General features: G+C 39.7%; 1 protein-coding gene across 5 annotated transcripts in view; it reads left to right on the top strand.

The window, feature by feature from the left end:
• Positions 1-22,412, top strand: part of Astn2 (astrotactin 2) — a 948,854-nt gene that overhangs the window by 590,681 nt on the left and 335,761 nt on the right. For all 5 annotated transcript variants that reach the window (XM_028887868.1, XM_028887866.1, XM_028887865.1 and 2 more), the window contains one exon: positions 13,209-13,397. In XM_028887868.1, the coding sequence (XP_028743701.1) occupies positions 13,209-13,397 (189 nt within the window). The remainder of the gene's footprint in view (positions 1-13,208; positions 13,398-22,412) is intronic.

Genomic DNA, 22,412 nt, shown 5'->3' with positions numbered 1-22,412 from the left:
GATCTTAGCCATTCTGACAGGCGTAAGGTGGTATCTCAGAGTTGTTTTGATTTGCATTTCCCTGATGATTAGGGATGTTGAGCAGTTCCTTAAATGTCTTTCAGCCATTTGGGTTTCCTCTGTTGAGAATTCTCTGTTTAATTCTAAAGCCCATTTCTCAATTGGACTGTTGGTCGTTTTGATGTCTAATTTCTTGAGTTCCTTATATATTCTGGATATCAGTCCTCTGTCACCTGTGGGGTTGGTGAAGATCTTTTCCCATTCAGTAGGCTGTCGCTTTGCCTTGTTGACCGTATCCTTTGCTCTACAAAAGCTTCTCAGTTTCAGGAGGTCCCATTGATTGATTGTTTGTCTCAGTGTCTGCGCTACTGGTGTTATATTTAGGAAGTGATCTCCTATGCCAATGCGTTCAAGATTACTTCCTACTTTCTCTTCTAGCAGGTTTAGAGTAGCTGGATTTATGTTGAGGTCTTTGATCCACTTGGACTTAAGTTTTGTGCACGGTGACAGATATGGATCTATTTGCAGTCTTCTACACGTTGATATCCAGTTATGCCAGCACCATTTGTTGAAGATGCTTTCTTTTTTCCATTGTACACTTTTGGCTTCTTTGTCAAAAATTATATGTCCATAGGTGTGTGGGTTAATGTCAGGGTCTTCAATTCGATTCCATTGGTCCACATGTCGGTTTTTATGCCAATACCAAGCTGTTTTTATTACTGTAGCTCTATAGTAGAGCTTGAAGTTAGGGATTGTGATGCCTCCAGAAGTTGTTTTATTGTACAGGTTTCTTTTAGCTATTCTGGGTTTTTTGTTTTTCCATATGAAGTTGAGTATTATTCTTTCCAGGTCTGTGAAGAATTGTGTTGGTATTTTGATGGGGATTGCATTGAATCTGTATATTGCTTTTGGTAAGATTGCCATTTTTACTATGTTAACCCTGCCTATCCATGAGCATGGGAGATCTTTCCATTTTCTGACATCTTCTTCAATTTCTTTTTTCAGGGACTTAAAGTTCTTGTCATATAGGTCCTTCACTTGCTTGGTTAGTGTTACCCCAAGGTATTTTATGTCATTTTTGGCTATTGTAAAGGGTGATGTATCTCTAATTGCCTTCTCATCTTCTTTGTCCATTGTATATAGGAAGGCTACTGATTTTTTTGAGTTGATCTTGTATCCTGCTATGTTGCTGAAGGTGTTTATAAGCTTTATCAATTCCTGGGTGGAATCTTTGGGGTCACTCAAGTATACTATCATGTCATCTGCAAATAGGGAAAGCTTGACTTCTTCCTTTCCAATTTGTATCCCCTTAATCTCCTTATGTTGTCTTATTGCTCTGGCTAGAACTTCAAGTACTATATATTGAATAAGTATGGGGAGAGTGGACAGCCTTGCCTCGTTCCTGATTTTAGTGGAATTGCTTTGAGTTTCTCTCCATTTAATTTGATGTTGGCTGTTGGTTTGCTATATATTGCCTTTATTATGTTTAGGTATGTTCCCCGTATTCCTGATCGCTCCAAGACTTTTATCATGAAGGGGTGCTGGATTTTGTCAAATGCCTTTTCTGCATCTAGTGAGATGATCATGTGGTTTTTTTCTTTGAGTTTGTTTATATGGTGTATTACGTTGATGGACTTTCGTATGTTGAACCACCCTTGCATCCCTGGGATGAAGCCTACTTGATCATGGTGGATAATTGTTCTGATGTGTTCTTGGAGTCTGTTTGCCAATATTTTATTGAGTATTTTTGCATCAATGTTCATGAGGGAGATCGGTCTGTAGTTTTCTTTCTTTGTTGTATCCTTGCTTGGTTTAGGAATCAGGGTAATTGTAGCCTCATAAAAGGAGTTTGGTAATGTTCCTTCTGTTTCTATTATGTGGAACAATTTAGAGAGTATTGGTATTAACTCTTCTTTGAAGATCTGGTAGAATTCTGCGCTAAAACCATCTGGTCCTGGGCTTTTTTTGGTTGGGAGACTTTTAATGACTGTTTCTATTTCCTTAGGGGTTATTGGGTTATTTAAATAGTTTATCTGGTCTTGATTTAACTTAGGTATGTGGTACTTATCCAGAAAAATGTCCATTTCTTTTAGGTTTTCCAGTTTTGTGGAGTAGAGGTTTTTGAAATATGACCTTATAATTCTCTGGATTTCCTCAATGTCTGTTGTTATGTCCCCTTTTCATTTCTGATTTTGTTGATTTGGATTCTCTCTCTCTGTCTTTTGGTTAGTTTGGATAAGGGCTTGTCTATCTTGTTGATTTTCTCAAAGAACCAACTCTTTGTTTCATTAATTTTTTGTATTATTCTCTTAGTTTCTAATTTATTAATTTCCCCTCTCACTTTGATAATTTCCTGGCGTCTATTCTTCCTGGGAGACTTTGCTTCTTCTTGTTCTAGAGCTTTCAGGTGTGCTGTTAAGTCACTAGTGTGAGATTTCTCCAACTTCTTTATGTGTGCATTTAGTGCTATGAATTTCCCTCTTAGCACTGCTTTCATTGTGTCCCATAAGTTTGGGTATGTGGTGTCTTCATTTTCATTGATCTCTAGGAAGTCTTTAATTTCTTTCTTTATTTCTTCCTTAACCCATTGGTGATTTAGTTGAGCATTATTCAGTTTCCATGAGAAAGTAGGTTTTCTGTAGTTTTTGTTGTTGTTGAGATCTAACTTTAACCCATGGTGGTCTGATAGAACACAGGAGGTTATTCTAATTGTTTTGTATCTGTTGAGATATGCTTTGTGGCCAAGTATGTGGTCAATTTTAGAGAAAGTTCCATGGGGTGCTGAGAAGAATGTATATTCTTTCTTGTTAGGATGGAATGTTCTGTAGATATCAATTAGGTCCAATTGGGTCATGATATCAGTTAAGTCCTTTATTTCTCTGTTAAGTTTCGATTTGGGAGATCTGTCCAGTGGTGAAAGTGGGGTGTTGAGATCTCCCACTATTAATGTGTGGGGTTTTATATGTGGTTTAAGCTTTAGTAATGTTTCTTTTACATATGTGGGTGCCCTTGTGTTTGGGGCATAAATGTTCAGAATTGAAACTTCATCTTGGTGGATCTTTCCTGTGATGAATATGTAATGTCCTTCTTTATCTCTTTTGATTGATTTTAGTTTGAAGTCTATTTTGTTGGATATCAGTATGGCTACCCCTGCTTGTTTCTTAAGACCATTTGATTGGAAAGTCTTTTCCCAGCCTTTTATTCTTAGGTAGTGTCTGTCTTTGAATTTGAGATGTGTTTCTTGTATGCAGCAGAAAGTTGGGTTCTGCTTTCGTATCCATTCTGTAAGTCTATGTCTTTTTATAGGTGAATTAAGTCCGTTGATATTAAGGGATATTAACGACCAGTGATTGTTCATCCCTGTCATTTTTGGTGGTAGTGTGTGTGTACTTCCCTTCTTTGGGGTTTACTGTTGTGGCTTTATCTATTGCCTGTGTTTTCGAGTGTGTATCTGACTTCCTTAGGTTGGAATTTTCCTTCTAGTGCTTTCTGTAGGGCTGGGTTTGTGGATAGGTATTGTTTAAATCTGGCTTTGTCTTCGAATGTCTTGTTCCTTCCATCTATGATGATTGAAAGTTTTGCTGGGTATATTAGTCTGGGCTGACATCCATGGTTTCTTAGTGTCTGCATTACATCTGTCCAGGTCCTTCTGGCTTTCAAAGTCTCCATTGAGAAATCGGGTGTTATTCTGATGGGTTTACCTTTATAGGTCACTTGGCCTTTTTCCTTGGCTGCTCTTAATATTCTTTCTTTATTCTGTACATTTAGTTGTTTAATTATTATGTGTCGAGGGGACTTTTTTTGGGGGTCTAGTCTGTTTGGTGTTCTATAGGCTTCTTGTATCTTCATAGGCATTTCCTTCTTTAAGTTGGGAAAGTTTTCTTCTATAATTTTGTTGAATATATTTTCTGTGCCTTTGAGTTGGTATTCTTCACCTTCTTCTATCCCTATAATTCGTAGGTTTGGTCTTTTCATGGTGTCCCAGATTTCTTGGACATTTTGGTTCATGACTTTGTTGGCTTTAGTGTTTCCTTCGACTGATGAAACTATTTCTTCTACTGTATCTTCAATGCCAGAAATCCTCTCTTCCACCTCTTGCATTCTGTTGGTTATACTTGCATCCGAAGTTCCTGATCTTTTACTCAGGGTTTCTATTTCCAGCATTCCCTCTGTTTGTGTCTTCTTTATTTTTTCAATTTCCTTTTTCAGTTCTTGGCCTGTTTCCTTTGTTTGTTTCATTGCTTTTTCATGATTTTCTTTCAGTGTTTTATTGTTTTCTTCCAGGACTTTAATGTTTTCTTCCAGGACTTTAATGTTTTCTTCCAGGAATTTATTTTTTTCTTGGAGGGCTTTATTGTTTTCTTCTAATTTGTTTGCTCTTTCCTCTAGTTGTTTATAGCGTTCTTCCAATTTCCTTGTCTTTTCCTCTACACAAGCCTCTACCTTCTTCATGAAGTTACTCATAAGGCTACTTTCTTCTGCTTCTTCCAATTTTTGGTGTTCAGGTCTAGATGTTGGAGGCGGGCTAGGTTCTGGTGATGCTGTATTGCTCTTCATTTTGCTGTATGTACTTCTGCCTTGACGTCTGCCCATCTCCTTGTGGTTCTTTCTTCGTCTTATCAGTGTACTTGTTTCAGAAAGAGCTGACAGATTCAGGAAGACTCTCTCTTTTGTCCAAAAGGGAGTTCTCTTGTCCAACTCTCTGGTCCAGAAGGGAAGTCCGGGGCGGGCTCTCTGGACCAGAAGGGAAGTGGGGGTCCGGCTGGGAGCTGGGGGCCGGTCTCTAAGTCTCAGGAAGTGGCTGGAGTCTCGGGCAGATGGGCGTGGGGGCGGGGCGCGGAGATCGCAGGGGCTGCCGGGGGGCCTCTGGACCAGAAGGGAAGTCTGGGGCAGGCTGGGAGCTGGGGGCCGGTCTCTCCCCATTGCTCATATTATCCGTCTTCCCTCTCTTTCACTGGACTCCTGGAGCTGAGCCTGGTGGTTGGATGTGGATCTCTGTATCTGCTTCCATCAGTTACTGGATGAAGGCTCTATGATGACAGTTAGGTATTCACCAATCTGATTACCAGGGTAGGCCACTTCAGGCACCCTCTCCACTATTGCTAGTAATCTAAACTAGGGTCATCCTTGTGGATTGCTGGGAATTTCCCTAGGACTAGGTTTCTCCCTAACCACGTAATGTCTCCCTCTATCAAGATATCTCTTTCATTGCTCTCCCACGCTGTCCTTCCCGCAGATCGACCATACTGTACCCTCATGTTCTCATCCCCCATCCTCTCTCCTCTATTGCCTACCACACCCCCAGCTTACTCATGGAGATCTCATCTATTTCACCTTCCCAGTGCAATCTTAGGGTCCTAATTGTTAGCTAGCTTCTCTGGAGCTATGGATTGTAGTCTGATTATCCTTTGATTTATATCTAGTATCCACTTATGAGTGAGTACATAGCATATTTGTCTTTTGGAGTCTGGGTTACCTCACTCAGGATGATATTTTCTAATTCCATCCACTTGCCTTCAAATTTCATGATGTCATTGTTTCTTACAGTTGAATAGTACTCCATTGTGTATATGTACCACATTTTCTTTATCCATTCTTCAATTGAGGGCATCTAGGCTGATTCCAGGTTCTGGCTATTATGAATAATGCTGCTATGAACATAGTTGAACAAGTATCCTTGTTGTATGATTGAGCATCCCTTGGGTATATGCCCAAGAGTGGTATCATTGGATCTTAAGGTAGATAAATTGCCAATTTTCTGAGAAGTTGCCATACTAATTTCCAAAGTGACTGTAGAAGTTTGTACTCCCACTAACAGTAGAGGAGTGTTCCCCTAGGTCCACATCCTCTCCAATATAACCTGTTATCAGTGTTTTTTAGTGTCATCATTTTGATAGATGTGAGATAGTATCTCAGAATCATTTTGATTTGCATTTCCCTGATGACTAAGGATATTGAGCAATTCCTTAAATGTCTTTTGGCCATTTAAGACTCTTCTATTGAGATTTCTCTGTTTAGATCTGTAGCCATTTTTAATTGGATTGTTTGATATTTTAATGTCTAGTTTCTTAAATTCTTTATATATTTTATATAAAATTATAAATTAGCCTTCTGTCAGATGTGGGGTTGGTAAAGATCTTTTCCCTTTCTTTAGGCTGTCATTTTATCTTATTTACCATGGTCTTTGCTTAAGAAGCTTCTCAGTTTCAGGAGGTCCCATTTATTAATTGTTGTTCTCAGTATCTGTGCTACTGGTATTATATTTAGGAAGTAGTCTCCTGTGCCGATGCGTTCAAGATTACTTGTTACTTTCTCTTCTATGAGGTTCAGTGTGGCTGAATTTATGTTGAGGTCTTTGATTCGCTTAGACTTGAGTTTTGTGCATGGTGATAGATATGGATCTATTTGCAATCTTCTACATGTTGACATCCAGTTATGCCATCCAGTTACACACACACAAACACACACACACACACACACACACACACACAGTACATATCATTCATTCCTAGTGAACAGCACATAATAAGTTCCTAAATTTATATTTTGACAGGAAAAAAATGAAAAAGGAAGGAAGAGTCAATTACAACTTTAGGAAATCTGGATCTAGAGAGAAGCTAGAGGTCAGAATTTAAACTCCATGGAAAATATAACTGACATGGAAAATAGGCAAATGACAATACTCATAACAAGTGTAATGGGTAACACACTGATTTGCTACTATATGAAAAATGCAATATTATACTGTCTCTAAGTAATCTCTAATTCTCACATCAGCCTCTTGATGAGGGCTACAATTATCCTCATTTAATAAACTATGACACTGAACCTAGGAAAGTTAATAGACTTGATCAGGTCAAATAGATGGTGATAGCACAGCCTCAATGTGAACTCAGGAGTAATGAGCTCCAAAATCTGAATTTGATACCTGTGTCTCCCTTAGGTAAGCCAGTGTGAAATCTCAATGAACCTTCCAAAGTAGATTATACACACTCCTCTCTCAGACTGGGATGCTATACTATTATGAATTAACAATGAAAAGGAAACAGACCTATTCGGAAATTTAAGAAAAACAACAAAACAAAACCACCCCCTCTTTGGGGCTGTGGAGATGTTTCAGTGGAGGGTCTGAGTTTAAACTTCCAGAACCTACATAAAGCCTGGCACAGTATTGCCTGTCTGTATTCCTACTGCCCTTACAGTGAGGCAAGAAAGAGAATCTCAGAAGTTCAAGGGCTAGTTAGTCTGGTATACACAATGGCCAATAATATGAGACATTCTCTCATGTATGATAGGGGGTGCAGATCTATGCCTGAGGTTATTGTTGTCTCTCTCTCTCTCTCTCTCTCTCTCTCTCTCTCTCTCTCTCTCTCTCTCTCTCTCTCTGTGTGTGTGTGTGTGTGTGTGTGTGTGTGTGTGTGTGTGTCAACGGGGGAAGCGGGAGGGAGGAAAAGGGACAGCAGAGGGGGAACAAGAACGGAGGAGGGGGAGAGAATAAAAACGTACCTTCTAAGAACCACCCAGGTATGAAAAGCAAGTCAAGCTGAAATGACCCTCCTTAGAATAAAGAGGGTGGCATGGAGGCAGAGCTGCAGTCAGGAGCTCCATGGAGTTTGCTAAGGAGCCAGAAAGATTGAAAATAAACAAACAAAGCATCTGACTCAAGGATTCCAGAAAGAAAGCAGCAGGAAAGAATTGATACAAATAAAAGGGTAAGTAAATGAAATAGAACAAGGAAAAGACACATCAATAACATGCAGAACACTTGTTCAAGGGGGGGAGGTATCACAAATAAATACACTAGAAACGAACAAACAGGGAACAAAGGATAGTACTGTAGCCACACAAAAGGTAAAAAGATTTAATGAGAATATGGTGCACAGTGTTATAGCAACACACATGGAAATCTTGATAAAATGTATTATATCCTTAGAAAACATAAATTCCAAGTTGGAGTCATGAATATGTAGAAAATCCAAATATGCAGAAAATGTAGAAATAAGAGAGCTAAATATGTATAACTAAAGAAACAAAAAGGACAGTTCTCCAGCTTTTGCTAAAACCCTGACACTCAAACATGTGACCACACATCTAGGAAATTCTGGTGCACATATTAGAACTAATAAGTTTGAACCACAATCAAGTCACAAAAAATAGTAATAGCTTTTCTCTAATCACAGATAACTAACAAGAAAATGTAAGTGAAAAGTGATCATATTCATTGTTCTAGTCAGCTGTTTTGTCAATTTGACAAAGGCTGGAATCATCTAGTAAGAGGGCCCTTCTGTTAAGAAAATGACTCCATCAGATTGGCCTGTGACCAAGTCCATCAGGCATTTTCTTGTTTTTTTGTTTGATATGGAAGGGCCTATTCTACTGTAGATGATGCCGTCTCTGGGCAAGTAGTCCTATAGAGTATATGAACACAAACTGAGCAAGCCATGGTGAGCAAGCCAGTAAGCGGTATCCTTCCTGGCACGTGCTTCAGTTCTTGCCTCTAAGGTCCTGCTTTGAGTTTATTCCCTGACTTCCCTTGGTGATGGAGTATGACCTAAGGTGAAAGCTGAATTAAACCCTCTCTTCCCCAAGTTTTTTTGGTCATAGTGTTCTGTCATGGTACTAGAAAACCTAACTATGGCATTCCTGAAATGGAGAAGATTAGGATAATAGAAACTTGAACTCTTTTCACATATAAGCACAAGACATTTCCTCAGTGTCTCTGTAAGTCAGGGACTTCATTATAGATAAGCAAAAGTGGTAGAGAGAGGGTAGGCAGTTTGGGCAAGGTTACACAGCTCCTGAGAGGAAGAATCGGGATTGAAACTTTGTTGGCCTGGATCCAAAAGTATGCAAGTTATATAATTATAAACTTGAAAGTATAGTGTCTCCCATAAAGTCTGTGAATATTCCTATAACCAAAAGAAACTTATGATGAAAACAATTTGAAAGTTCAGTGAAAGTTATTATTATTATTATTATTATTATTGTTGTTGTTGTTATTATTATTGCTTTTTGAGACAATGTTTCACTGTGTAGCTTTGCACATTTCCTGGATCTCGCTTTGTAGACCAGGCTGGCCTCAAACTCACAGAGATCTGCCTGCCTCTGCCTCCCGAGTGCTGGGATTAGAGGGGTATGCCACCACCACCCAGCTCAGTGAAAGTTTTAAAGAAAAAATGCTTGATGAATAGGCATTCAAACTCTGTTTTTAAGTTGGAAGATTCTAAATCATGATGTTACTGCAAGAGTCAGGATGAGATAAGCTTTCTTGCTGTAACAAATTAACCCTCCACCAAACCAGAAGCATGCATAAACATGTAATCTCTTATTTGGCAGCTCTCATCCATTATACAGTATTTATCAGTAACATATGGTCTCCAAATAATTCATAGCAAGGGAGAGGGAACCTAAAAACACACAGGTTACTTTGAATAGGTTAAATCTGGCAATGACTCTATCAGTCCCATGCAGATACACTGTACAGAATACAATGGCATGGTTCCTCCATTCAGCTATAAGGGAAGCTTATAGTTATGCTATAGAGCATGCCCAAGAAGAGACATAGTGTAGAGGGTGAAAGATGTTTTCTCTGACACAATGAAAGCAATCTCCAGCACAAAACTATCTTATCAGGGGCTGGAGAGATGGTCAGTGGTTAAAAGCTGCACCTATAGAGGAAATGAGTTTGAATCAAAATACCCATGTTGGATGGCTCATTTTATTAATGTAGAGGTATTAAATAGAAAATAAACTCAACTGTGCATGCCTTCTGTACATTCATACTTAGTATATAATAAAAATGACATTTCAAATCACTTGGTTAATGGATGGACCCTTCTGGTGATTGTCTGGCCGGTTTTTAAGTTATTGATATCAAAGAACTAATTCTGGAGGGGTAGATTAGAAACCAGCACATCATATATATGTTTGGAATTCTTAAACTATAAAAAGAAAGTGAAGTAGTTACTCCTACTAAACACAAAATAAATTCCAGCCGGGCAGTGGCAGTGCATGCCTTTAATCCCAGCACTCGGGAGGCAGAAGCAGGCGGATCTTTGTGAGTTCGAGGCCAGCCTGGTCTACAGAGCGAGATCCAGGAAAGGCGCAAAGCTACACAGAGAAACCCTGTCTTGAAAAACAAAAACAAAAACAAAAACAAAAACAAAAACAAAAAAAACCCACAAATAAATAAATAAATAAATTCCATACATATGAGGTAATGAATGAAAGATGGAAAAAATGTTAAAAACACTAAATTAATATGCAAAAAGACAATTATATTATCCTGTGGCTTCCTAAACATTACAAAAAAATACCCCCTCAGTTTACAGAGGTTTTGTGATATCAAAATCAAGATTAAAACACAAGCCTAGAGTAGAAGAAAGTCTGAAAATGTATGAACAGTAAAGAGTTACCATCCAGAAAATACACAGTCACGTACATACCAATGAGGAAGGGGCAGATAACATAGCAGGAAAATGGTCAAAGCACAAATACGATCCACAGAAAGGGAAATAAAAAGGGCTGCTTCATCAGGGAAATGTAAATCCAAAGAGGAAGGAGTTATTTTTCCCATCCCAGAGTGACAATAATGAACATGGATGATATAGAAAAATCAAGTCCCTCATTTATCAGTGATGGGATTGTAAACTGGCAGAGCCTTTACAGATGGCCATTTAGTAGATCTATCAAAATTTTAAAATTCATAAACCATTGACCCAGCAATCCCTCTTCTAAGAATCTGTCTTACAGAATACACACATGTGCACAGTGATATATCTACAAAGATCTTCATTCTGGCAGTATTTGCAATAACAAATAGCTACAAATGGCCAAAGTGCCCATCAATAAAAATTAGTTAAAAGCATTATGGTACATTTGTACTGTGCAGTGCCAAATAACCATTTTAAAGACAGATCCATAAGTCACTGGCTTGAAAAAACATCTCTATCAATAGTAGGTACAAGTGAATATCTTATGAAAATGTATTGTAAATTTTTATGTATATAATTATATGTTTGTGTTTGCATATCTATGTATATTGTATATGATGTTCATATAGAAATGTGTATTTAAATGAGTTGGAAACATTTTAATGGGATATATAACAAATAATAGTGATGGCAGCAGTACAGGAAGTATGGAGTAGGAAAACAAGTTCCACATTCTACTTTACACATTTTGATTCTGTTTACACATTTACCACAAGCACATATTTAATCACAGTTTGCACAGACATTTGTGTATATGAATAGGTAAAGAAAGATACAGAGAATAAATCTCACCGGGTTTACTAAGTAAATCATTTCTTCAAATTGGGAGCCTTTTGGGATAATGGACACAACTAGACTTTATGGAGCACTTGCGATATGCTCTGCACTCTGGTGTCCATTCAGTTCCCCTCTGTTGAAACTGTGTTGAGGAGGATTTACTTATACCTAACAGATGTGGAAAAGATGGTAGGTGGAAAATTGACTTCAGCAAGAATCCTGGATGAGGCCTCTTTCTGGAAACTCTCTGCTGCATTTTGGTGAGGAAATTGTGACCTTTAGACAGGTCACCAAAGCTTCAAACAATACACAGGACAACTCCAGGGAAGTCACCAAAGAGTGACAGCTTGCTTTAGGCATGAGGATATCCTGGCTTTTCACTAGAGTGATCTTGAGTCAAGTGGTCAATGCAACCTGTGCATTTTCTGCCTTCAACTACCTTCCAGAAACATAGCTACATTGTCCAGCATCCATCAGCTGCAAGTTCCAGCACCATAGCTGCATTTTCCATCCAAACAACTCCACAGAGACTAACTTGCTCCTTTGAGTGCCTGAGTCATCTTACAGCCAAATTTAAGTAACCTCCACTGTCTTTGGAAGGAAATAAAAATGAGAGAATGCATGCTGCATGATGCTTCAAATGTAACATTTTAATCAGGCTCGAGTGTAAATAGAAAATACAAGATTTGGGAAATACTAGACTTGCAGAGAAGATGCTTGGTTACTAAACAGACCTTGGACTTGAATGTCAACTTTGTCCCTTATTATAATATGCTTCATCTTTGAGTCTTTCTTTTGCTAATATGTTCAATAGGGGCTGATATTAATTTTACTCATTGTGTTAAAATGAATATATGAATTTCCCAGTGGATAGGACAGGCTTAATACATAAAAATATCCCCATGATTGCTACTACTGTAATGAACTTGATAGCTTCATTGCAGTCTCATTTTTATAGTTGACCTATCAAGTAACTTAATAGTATTCTAGTGAATTATGGTCAAATGGGAGGGCCTAGCTGGGGACTAAAGAAGTTAAGTGACTTCCTCATGCTCATAGGCCCCCAAACAGCAAACAACACATTTGCCTGAGTCTCTCCAATTATGCAGCTTATTCTCTTGCCTGATTGTTAATTTATGCACAGGTACTCTGTGTATATAATTACAAAAGAACCAAGAAATGACATATATCCAAATATTACTAGTTTCTGTGTTAATCTTCAGATATGGAGACCTCCATTCCCTTCCCTCTACTTCTCCTCCACCTCATTACTCCATCATTGTGTAAGAAAACCCTTTTCTACTACAAAAATCTTTGAATTGGAAATCTTATTTCCACTCTCCATTCAGATGTCTGTTTGGTGCACAAAGGAGCCCATCCCTGCTTCAAAGACATGTCAAGGGCTCATCTGGCTGTCAGACACTGAGAGACCAGGGGAGACTACTAACACTGATAATTGAGCAGAGGTTGCTTCTGTAACTGTGTGTACTGTCCGTGTCCTGATGGGTCACCTTTGTTACAAGGGCAATATAAACTTTAACTTTCCTACAGTATTCAACCTTGGTTGACAGATACACTGGGAATAGATTCTTATTTGAGAAACTGGTTGATAATTCCCTGTGAATTGGTCTGCCGTGCTTTTTAAATCTGTGTGTTCGTGGAAAATTGCTTTTAAATCTACTTTATGTATGGATGTGCATGCCAGTGTCCTCCTTGACTCCTTTAAAATGTCACAAATGACTTTCCTTGAATTTGTCTGTTTTCAGGATTAGTGTGCTTCTCTCCAGACACCTGTGCCCTAGATAGATTTCAGCCAAAATAGCTCTCCATATGCTTAAACTATGACCTGTTTTCAGGCAAAGGAAGCCCTGGTTTGAGGTCACTTCCAGTGGGGGCAGCTGGCATGTAGTGTTAACTCTTGGCTGTTTTGTCATGCAGTTGTGTGGAAGAGTACAAGCTGGCTCCTGATGGGAAATCCTGTCTAATGCTCTCAGATGTCTGCGAGGGACCCAAGTGCCACAAACCTGACTCCAAATTCAATGACACCCTCTTTGGAGAGATGCTACATGGTTACAACAACAGGACCCAACATGTAAACCAAGGCCAAGTCTTCCAAATGACCTTCAGGTATGGGGTAGATGCTTGTTTGAACATTAACAGTCACCGGGGCAGAGTCTGGGCTGAGAAAGGAAAGTATGGGCAGGGTGGAACAGAAACCTGTTATGTTGGCTAATACTCTCCAAGAAGAGTTAGAAATCATCAAAATATATTCTGTCAGATACCTTTACATTGACTTAAAACTTATTCTATACTTCCATTCTTCAATGGCTATACACATATGTTCATTTCAACCTTAAATCATCCTCTTAGTACACTTAATGGAATTTTTTAATTCAATTAATCTTCCAGTGTATTTAAAGCTAAGTGTCCCATAGGTGCTATTCTAAAATTTCAAAAATAAAGACATGTAGTGAATTAAAAAATAAAAATGGTATCACCTAGAAACATTCTGCATTAACATTTTCCCCGAACACTCCTAAAACCCGTCTCCCTCACTATCCGCCCTCGCCCTCTCTATCTTTCTACACATGCATACTCCTGCTCTTCATATCTCAATAGAGCTACTTAGAAAGTGCTTTTTTTACCCTAGTAGCATGATAAAGTCTTTTTTCTATGTCAGTGATTCAGTAGTATGCGTGTAATTGAAAGAAATGCTCATTCAATGAGAAAGAAGAAAACAATAGCTTAGTTTGCCTGGGTTGTACAAAGACTCACCATTTGGACTGATGTGAAGGGCTTCCTTGGACAACTGAAGAAACCAAGGCCATTCATGAAGGATGAACTGGGATAGAATTTATTTACACTTTCTTAAAGACCTCTAAGAAAATAGAATGAGATTTCATCCATGTGTAAAAGTAGATTTCCTTAAAACAGCAAAAGGCCCCATAATTTTAGACAGTTATTCTTTAAAAGGGGTATGAGCTATTATTATAAAGCAGAGTCCCCCTTATCACTGTAGAGATCATAAGAATCAGCCACAATCCATCATCACCCCACTCATCATCTTATTAATACAAACAATCTCTGTCATAGGAATGCCAGTGTGGCCATCTTTCATTAAGAATTAACCTATGTTGCTGGGCAGTGGTGGCACACACCTTTAATCCCAGCACTCAGGAGGCAGAGGCAGGCAGATCTTTGTGAGTTTGAGGCCAGCCTGGTCTCCAAAGTGAGTTCCAGGAAAGGCGCAAAGCTACACAGAGAAACCCTGTCTCGAAAAAAAAAAAAAAAAAAAAAAGCCTATGTTAAACTCATCCCCACTGTTTTAACCACAGATACCATTACTTCTCACTATCACTTGGCTGATCTTTTCACCACTATTACAGTTAATAGCAATGATAATTGCCATTAACATTAATTCAGAACATGCCTCAAGTATTTCAGCACTCTGCCATCTATTAATGTGTGTAACCCTGTTATTTCCTTTCCACAAATGGGAAACAAACATTTAAAATAACTTTAAATAAACCCCCTTTCTAGAAAATTGGAGATCACAGACACTGCCACTTTGGTAAATTAGAACTTTTTTTTTTTTTTTTTTGAGTGACCTCACTCTCCCTTTTACTATTCAAAAGTTAGTGCCAAAAGAAAATGAGTGACTGGAGTCACTGACAGGTAAGGTTCAGAATCAAGTGTAAATCTGACTCCAAATTCTTGATCTTGTCTTTTAATTCATTATACCGCCTCAATTCTCATTTTAGAGAATGAGAATGGAAGTGTGAATTCTTTGGAAGCATTTATCTTTATTGTCATTACGTGGTCTCTGAGTACCTCCCTTTTCTCAGGTACTGTCTTAGCCAAAGTTCTATTGCTGTGAAGAGAGATCGTGACCACTGCAACTCTTATGAAGAAAAACGTTTAATCGGGGATGTCTTATAGGTTTAGAGGTTTGTTACATTATTGTCATGGCAGGAATCATGGTGGTACTCAGGCAAACATGGTGCTGGAAAAGGAGCCAAGAGTTCTTCTACAGCAGGCAGCAAGAAAAGAGAGAGAGAGAGAGAGAGAGAGAGAGAGAGAGAGAGAGAGAGAGAGAGAGAGAGAGACTGAGCCTGGCATGAGCATTTGAAACCCAAAGCCCACCCTCAGCAACACATTTCCTCCAAAAAGACCACACCTACTCCAACAAGGGCACATCTTCTAATATAGGGCCACTCCCTGGTGACCAAGCATTTAAATCTATGAGCATATAGGGAGAAGGGGCATTCCTATTCAAACCACCACAAGTACCATGCTTCTTATTAAGGATGTGGTGCAAAATGAGACACCGTGACATCAGATACCTTAGCATTTAGATACAGCTGACACAAGGACCTTATGTGTTTAAACAGTCAACAATGGAATCTACTGTGGTTTGAGCAGAGTTTTAAATGCACCTCTGTTGAGTTAGATAGTAATAGTATGGCTTAGAGTCAACTGCTGATAGAAGTATCACTTAGCTAATACTTGGAAGAAAATAGAGATGTTAGCACTGGACATGGTTTCAACGGAAGATAATTTTTCTAAGAAGGTAACAAGGTTGCTTGTTTCAGGACATGAGAGTGTTGTTGAGGAGGACAGTGTAGAAATGATGATAGGCGATGAATCTGAGGCCCAGCCTGAGGGTGTGTCAGCCAAGTCTGTTTTCTAACAAGCATGGGGGTACTCTTAAATCATGCAAAGAGGGGAGTATGCAATGAATAAATTGCAGTTTTCAACCTCACTGGAGGGTGTGTGGAAAGTAGATTATGTGGAAGAGTGTGAAAACAGAGGTGTCAATCAGGTGTCTGTTGTGGAAGCTATATGATGAGTGTGTTGGAGGCGTCAACTAAAGATGACAGAAATTATATCAGAGAGAAAAGGGAATTGAGAAGAAAATTGAGGTCCAGTGAATAGTTGCAAGGAAAGGGGAGAGTTGAAAGAGAATTCAAGAGTGAAAGAAGTGATTGGCAGCCTCAGTGTAAGCTTTAATAGCCTTAGCCTCCAATTCTCAGTTCTTTTCACTGCTCAGGTGTTCAAACCAAAGCTCAATGCAACTTCATTGGAGAGTCTGTGAAAGAAATTGAAGGACTGTCTAGATGAACTATTTCTTAAAGCTGAGATTGTACAAAACTAGCGTTCCATAATTTTAACAGTTTGCAAAAGTGTCTTGAGTATCGTGATGGATAGAATAATACTGCTTATAATCCAAAAGGGGGAAAAATTTAATAAATTACCCCTTCCCTTTAAGGAAGGAAATTACAAGTGTAGGGGATGACATGCACAATTGAAGAATAAAAGTAAAATTTAATTGATAAAGCACCATCCTGAGAAAGGCTTGTGTTTTCCAAAGAGTAGTTACACACAGGCTTTTAAGAGGAAGTAGAAGAAAGAATAAAGAACATTACTGAGGACAAGGCATAGGAAGTGGAGTTTGAAGAAATAGCAAGGAACAGTGCATCTTCAGGGACAGCTTCAAGGGCATTTTCTGGTCTAAGAAAGTGTCCACAAAGTCCAGACATGTAGATGGATGGGAAGAGAGTCAGGGAATGAACCCCAGATATACTTGCCTACATGTCTCAACCCTATGACAAGCATAATTCTTCTGCCTCTTTGTTAATGGGGACATTTTGTCAGGTGCCAGTTAACGGTAATAAGCACCTTGCATGTTGGATACTGGTTGATTGATTTCTCGTGGTAACTACTGGAGTGTCTGACCCATGAGAAATGGTCAAATGAGCTAGTTTCTATTCTATTTTTATGAGGATTAACTTAATCCAAATAGAACATCCAAATGTACACAAAGCTACTAAATCCTGAAGAGAGAAGAGGCAGGGGATACTATGTCTGCCCAGATCCAGAAGCCTTCAAGTTTTTCACCATCAAAGGCAGTAGTCATTTCTCGCCTCCTCCTCCTTCCTCCCCTTCTTCTTCCAAGTAATCTCTAGTCCAGCCTAGAGAGTAGCCAGCAGGCACTTCCACCAGCCGTCCTGCCATATGCTTCCTTTCCTGACAACAGCCTAGCCTGAGAGATCCATATCTGGACTGGCTATAAGGTGTCCATGTGACAGCAGAGCTCTGCTTTTTCTCCCCCTGTTCCTCTCTATATGACCACATCTGACAGCTGCTGATGAAATTGTTTTTATTGCCTCCCTTGAAAAACGCCTAAAAGTACAACCTGGATTGCTTTGCAAAATGCTTTAAAGTGAATTCTGAGTCAGACAAGTGCACCAAGACAGACTCTTTGAGGCCTAACCTTTTGTTGCACAGATGGAGATGTTTGTATGTTCGTGTTCACCATGATTTGAAACTTCTCTGGAACTGAAATTTAGATTCCTAACTCTTAGACCACAGATCTCTTTTATTTCAAGTTCTGAAAAAAAAAAGAGAGAGAGTATGCCACTTTCCTCATGTCCTGCGTTATCATGTGATGGGGGCAGTCATGTGTTCCACCCCCTCTCTCAGTGCACAGTCAGAAGCCAGATGCCATGGGAGAATGCCAGGTTCACCACTGAAGGGATATCTTGGGCAAAGGCCACCAGCAGGAGGCTCCATCTTTCAAGCTGCTGTATATAGGCTGCAGTCTGTCCCTGAGGGATATATTTATATATATCTAGAAATGTTTAGAATCCCTGCCAGGACAAGGTTGTGTACAACATGTGAGTAGTAAGCACAGTGTACGCCTGCACTGCGGAATGAAGGATCAGAGGCAGGGAAATGTGTGCAGAAAAGAGGTCAGACTCACAAAGCAGAGCCATGGAAGGAGAAAGAAAGATGGAGACAATACAGGCAAACCCAGAGGCTGCTAAAGAAATTGACAGCTTTGTAAAAGGGCTGAAGTAATGATGAAGTAGACCAAAAAAAAAGCAGTGAGGGAGTAGGGACAGTCTGAAGGCTGGAAAGGCTGAATAAAAAAAGGAAGAAGAAGAAATGACAGAGAAAGAAGGACACTGTGCTCATATGGAAGTAGAAACGTGGTTTCTTCCAAGAGACCATGAGAGGCTCACTTTAAGAGACTGCAAGTTTCTGAGAGAGAGGAAGAATCTGGTTCAAATGGACAGGAGTGGACATAAAAGCTTTCGGTAAAAGTGTCAAATGCTGTGAAAATGTGAAGAGCCGGTGATCTCACATCAGAATTGCCCCTAAACCCAGGCAGTGGTCTGACTTTCTTTCTAATCCCTTTTGCTGCAGTATTGGTCTTAATGACCCAGGCAGAGATGCTATCATCTTCCTGCTTCCCTTAGCTCTTGATCAGTGTGGGAATCAGCAGACCTGTGGGAGTGAGATAAACTCATAAAGCTGATGGCATTTCATGGTTTTTTATTTGTTTGTTGTTTTTACTCCAAATGTCTTCTATCCAACCTATTTCATTGCAATAAGGAAGAAAGGTCAACTTGGGTCATAGCTTGTGGAGGTTTAGATAAATATCAGTCAGGAACTATTATTGAGCCCGGAGACTAAGAAAATGGCAGAGGACAGGATGCTTAAGAACAGGCCTGAGCATATTACAACGGTAGATTTTGCAGAAGTCTCACAAAAAATAAGGCAGCCCCATTGGAAGCAGACATTTAGTCACAGACTTCCAATAATGACCTGTGAAGAACACAGGTTCATGAGAGATTTACTAGAAAGGCAGTTTCCAATCTGCTCTGATTATCATATGTACTTATCTTATGGCAAAAGAAGAGAGTTTTGGATAAGAGGTGGGATTTCAGAATTCTGCACCCACCCACCCACGCTGTGTGAGACAGAAGGGCTCTCTTTAAGGATTTGAGGAAAGCTGGTCCTTCCTTGTTAGCAGTGCTGACTTGCTCCATGTATGAGGAGATTGAGTTGGATCAGATGGAGTGGTCTCCAAAGCTGTTCTGAACTGTTTAATTTTTTTTCCCCTCACAATTTCCTGAGAGATGGTTAATTATGTATTCTATCTCTGGATCTTTCTTTTTCTTTACTCTCTTTCCTTTTTCCCCCTCTTTAAATATGTATATAGCTTTTATATGTCTTGTCCTATATGGCATAGTATATTGTTTGATTTTTTTCAGTGCCTATTATGAAGTGGCCATCAATTTGACTTCACAGAAGGAAATGAATGTGTGTCAAAATGCACTAGTTTGTGCCTTAGAAACAATCAATTTCTAAACCTCAGAGATGGGTAGGACAGTGTTTCTGTGTCAATTATATTATATTTCTCACAGAATGACAGGGATCCTAGTCATTCTGGTATTTGGGAATCTGGTCTGACAGAAGAATCATAATGTACTTCTGTGAACCCTGTTGTAGGGATGGAAGGTATGGGAGCATCCAACACCTGGAAATAGCACGGAGTTCATGCAGAATCTTATATGAGAGGTGGCATTTGCCTAAGATTTCTACTTAATAATTATGGATTTACCAGCTCCCTGTAGTATCTGAGCTATGAAATAAGTACCACTATCATTTAATTAACACAACAAAAGAAATCAGACCTTAGTATTGTAAGTATTTCTTAGATATGGAAGGGAACTTGACTCTTACAACTTCTTACTACAGTAGTAAAATGACTTAGTTCCTGAGGTTTTAAAAAAATGTTGACTCTCTCTCTCTCTCTCTCTCTCTCTCTCTATATATATATATATATATATATATTATATACATGCCACATATGTGTATATGTATATATATATATGTCAAATTTTAAAACGTCAGTGATGGTTAGGAAAGCATATCTCTCTCTCTCTCTCTCTCTCTCTCTCTCTCTCCCCTCCCTCTCTCTTGTGTGTATACATAAGTGTGTGTATATATATATATGTGTGTGTGTGTGTGTGTGTGTACATATATATGAAGTACAAATATTGAATGTACATGATTCAGTTTTGGAGGCAAGTTCTTGAGCTAGAGTCATCCTCTCAAGTCTCAGCCATCCAAAATATGTATTTAATGAATTCACACACACACACACACATACACACACATATATATATCAATGAATGCACATATATTAATGGATGCACACATATTACAAATGCACACATACATCACTGGGTGCACACACACTAGTGAATGCATGCGCGTATTAGGCAATGCTAAGTGAAATTGTCGAGGGAGAGGCAGAACCACTGCCTTTTGTGCTGTGTGCATGAGTGGGAGGTAGACCTGTGAGCTGCCTAGTGGGCTAGGTGGAAAGAACAAAAGTTCAGTGTTTCCTCCTGGAGTGCTGAAGACAGCCTTGTTCAGGAAAAATAAATTTCTTGAATGTGTTATTTCATCTGTGACCCTTTTTTGTGTGTGTGTGAATGTCCTGCAGTGAAAAAGATCTCATCGGGAATGTGGGACTCAGATAGAATACATATGATGAAGTTTGATGTTGGATAGTGGTGGGTTACTCCCTTCCCTCCAGCATGATATTGAAAATATTAGATGATGAGTCTAGCCATGGCATACGTCACCACAAAGGGAGGTCCATGGCAACAGTGAGGCTGGCTGGGCTGCACATCAGTCGTGCTCACTTCCTGCTTCCCTTCCACTGTTATTGACTTATCATACTCCCAGATCCATTTTAATGTTCTTGTTCATAACTGATATGGTAAAAATCATTCTTTTCTCCTCTTTTCAATGTCTCTCTGCAAATAACATAGGTAGATGTTTCCCCCATGACATGTAGAAAGAGTAATGTAACCATTATATTCTTTTCTTCTTCTACATATTTTGGTCCTAGGGTCTCAGGGTCCTTTGAATGCTGAGCAAGTATTACACCACTGAGCAACCCACCTCAGCTGTTTGTTATACTTTCTGATATGAGTAGACAAGCTGAGAGGAGATAATACATGGCACACTATCAAAAATCACAGTCTATAAGCAGTGGAACCAAGTTCTGACTCCCACTCTTCTTTTTCTCTCATTTTTCTTTATTAAGAAATGTTCTACTCACTCCACATGCTATCCACAGACCCCCACTCCTCCCTCCTCCCAACCAATAGCCTTCTTTCCCAAGCCACCCCACATCCCCACATCCCCCAAATCGAGGTCTCCCATGGGGAGTCAGCAGAGCCCAGCACACTGAGCCTAGGCAGGTCCAAGCCCCTTTCCACTGCACCAAGGCTGTGCAAGGTGTCACACCACAGGCACCAGATTCCAGAAGCCTGCCCATAGTCCAGGGACAGATCCTGATCCCCCTGCCTGAGTGCTCCCCAAACAGTTTGAACCAAACAACGTCTTTCATATCCAGAAGGCCTAGTCCAGTCCCATGGGGGCTCCACAGCCACCAGTCCACAGTTCATGGGCTTCCACTAGTGTGGCTGGTCATCTCTGCACATCCTCCCATCATGATCTCGATGTCCTTCACCTGCATTATCTCTCCTCTCTCTCATCAATTGGATTCCTAGAGCTCAGCCTAATGCCTGGCTGTGGATCTCTGCATCTGCCTCCATCAGTCACTGGACAAAGGCTCTATGATGACAGCTAGATTATTTGTTAGGCTGGTCATTAGAGTAGACGGGACCAGGTACCCTCTGGACCACTGCCAGCAGCCTGAGGTGGGGTCAACCTTGTGGATTCCTAAGAGCCTCCCCAGCACCCTGCCTCTTCCTATTCCCATGATGTCCTTATCTATCATAGTATCTTCCTCCCTGCTCTCCCACTCTGTCCCTGTTCCAGCTTGACCCTCCCATTTCCATATGTTCTCATCCCCACTCATCACCCTCTGCCAACCCCCCAACACCCAGTCCACTCATGTAGATCTCATCCACTTCTCCTTCACAGCTGACCCCCACTCTTAACCAGTCTACAGTCTTAAGAAGTATATATGTATGTATATAGTCTGATGTATGTATGTTTGTATATGACCTTAAGCCATATGCATCTCTGAAATCAATAAAGCATAATGCCCGCCATCAATACTGTATTGTCCCCTAGGATTTGTCTCCTTAGAATTCAGAACATACAAATTGGTACCAGTGCTTCTGAAACTTTTATTTGCATATTAGTCACTAAAGGGAAAGTCCTAAAATTCAAGCTCTACTTGAGTGGGTTATAGATGGGACATAAAAACTAGAATTTACAATGGGCTCCTGAATCTGTGACCCCACTTTCAATAGCAAGATGTTAGAACACAATTTCATTCTCAGTGGAGAGCATAGCTGCTTAGAT

This window comes from Peromyscus leucopus, chromosome 2 (assembly GCF_004664715.2).
Source record: "Peromyscus leucopus breed LL Stock chromosome 2, UCI_PerLeu_2.1, whole genome shotgun sequence".
NCBI lineage: Eukaryota > Metazoa > Chordata > Mammalia > Rodentia > Cricetidae > Peromyscus > Peromyscus leucopus.
This window is presented reverse-complemented; position numbering and strand designations above follow the sequence as displayed.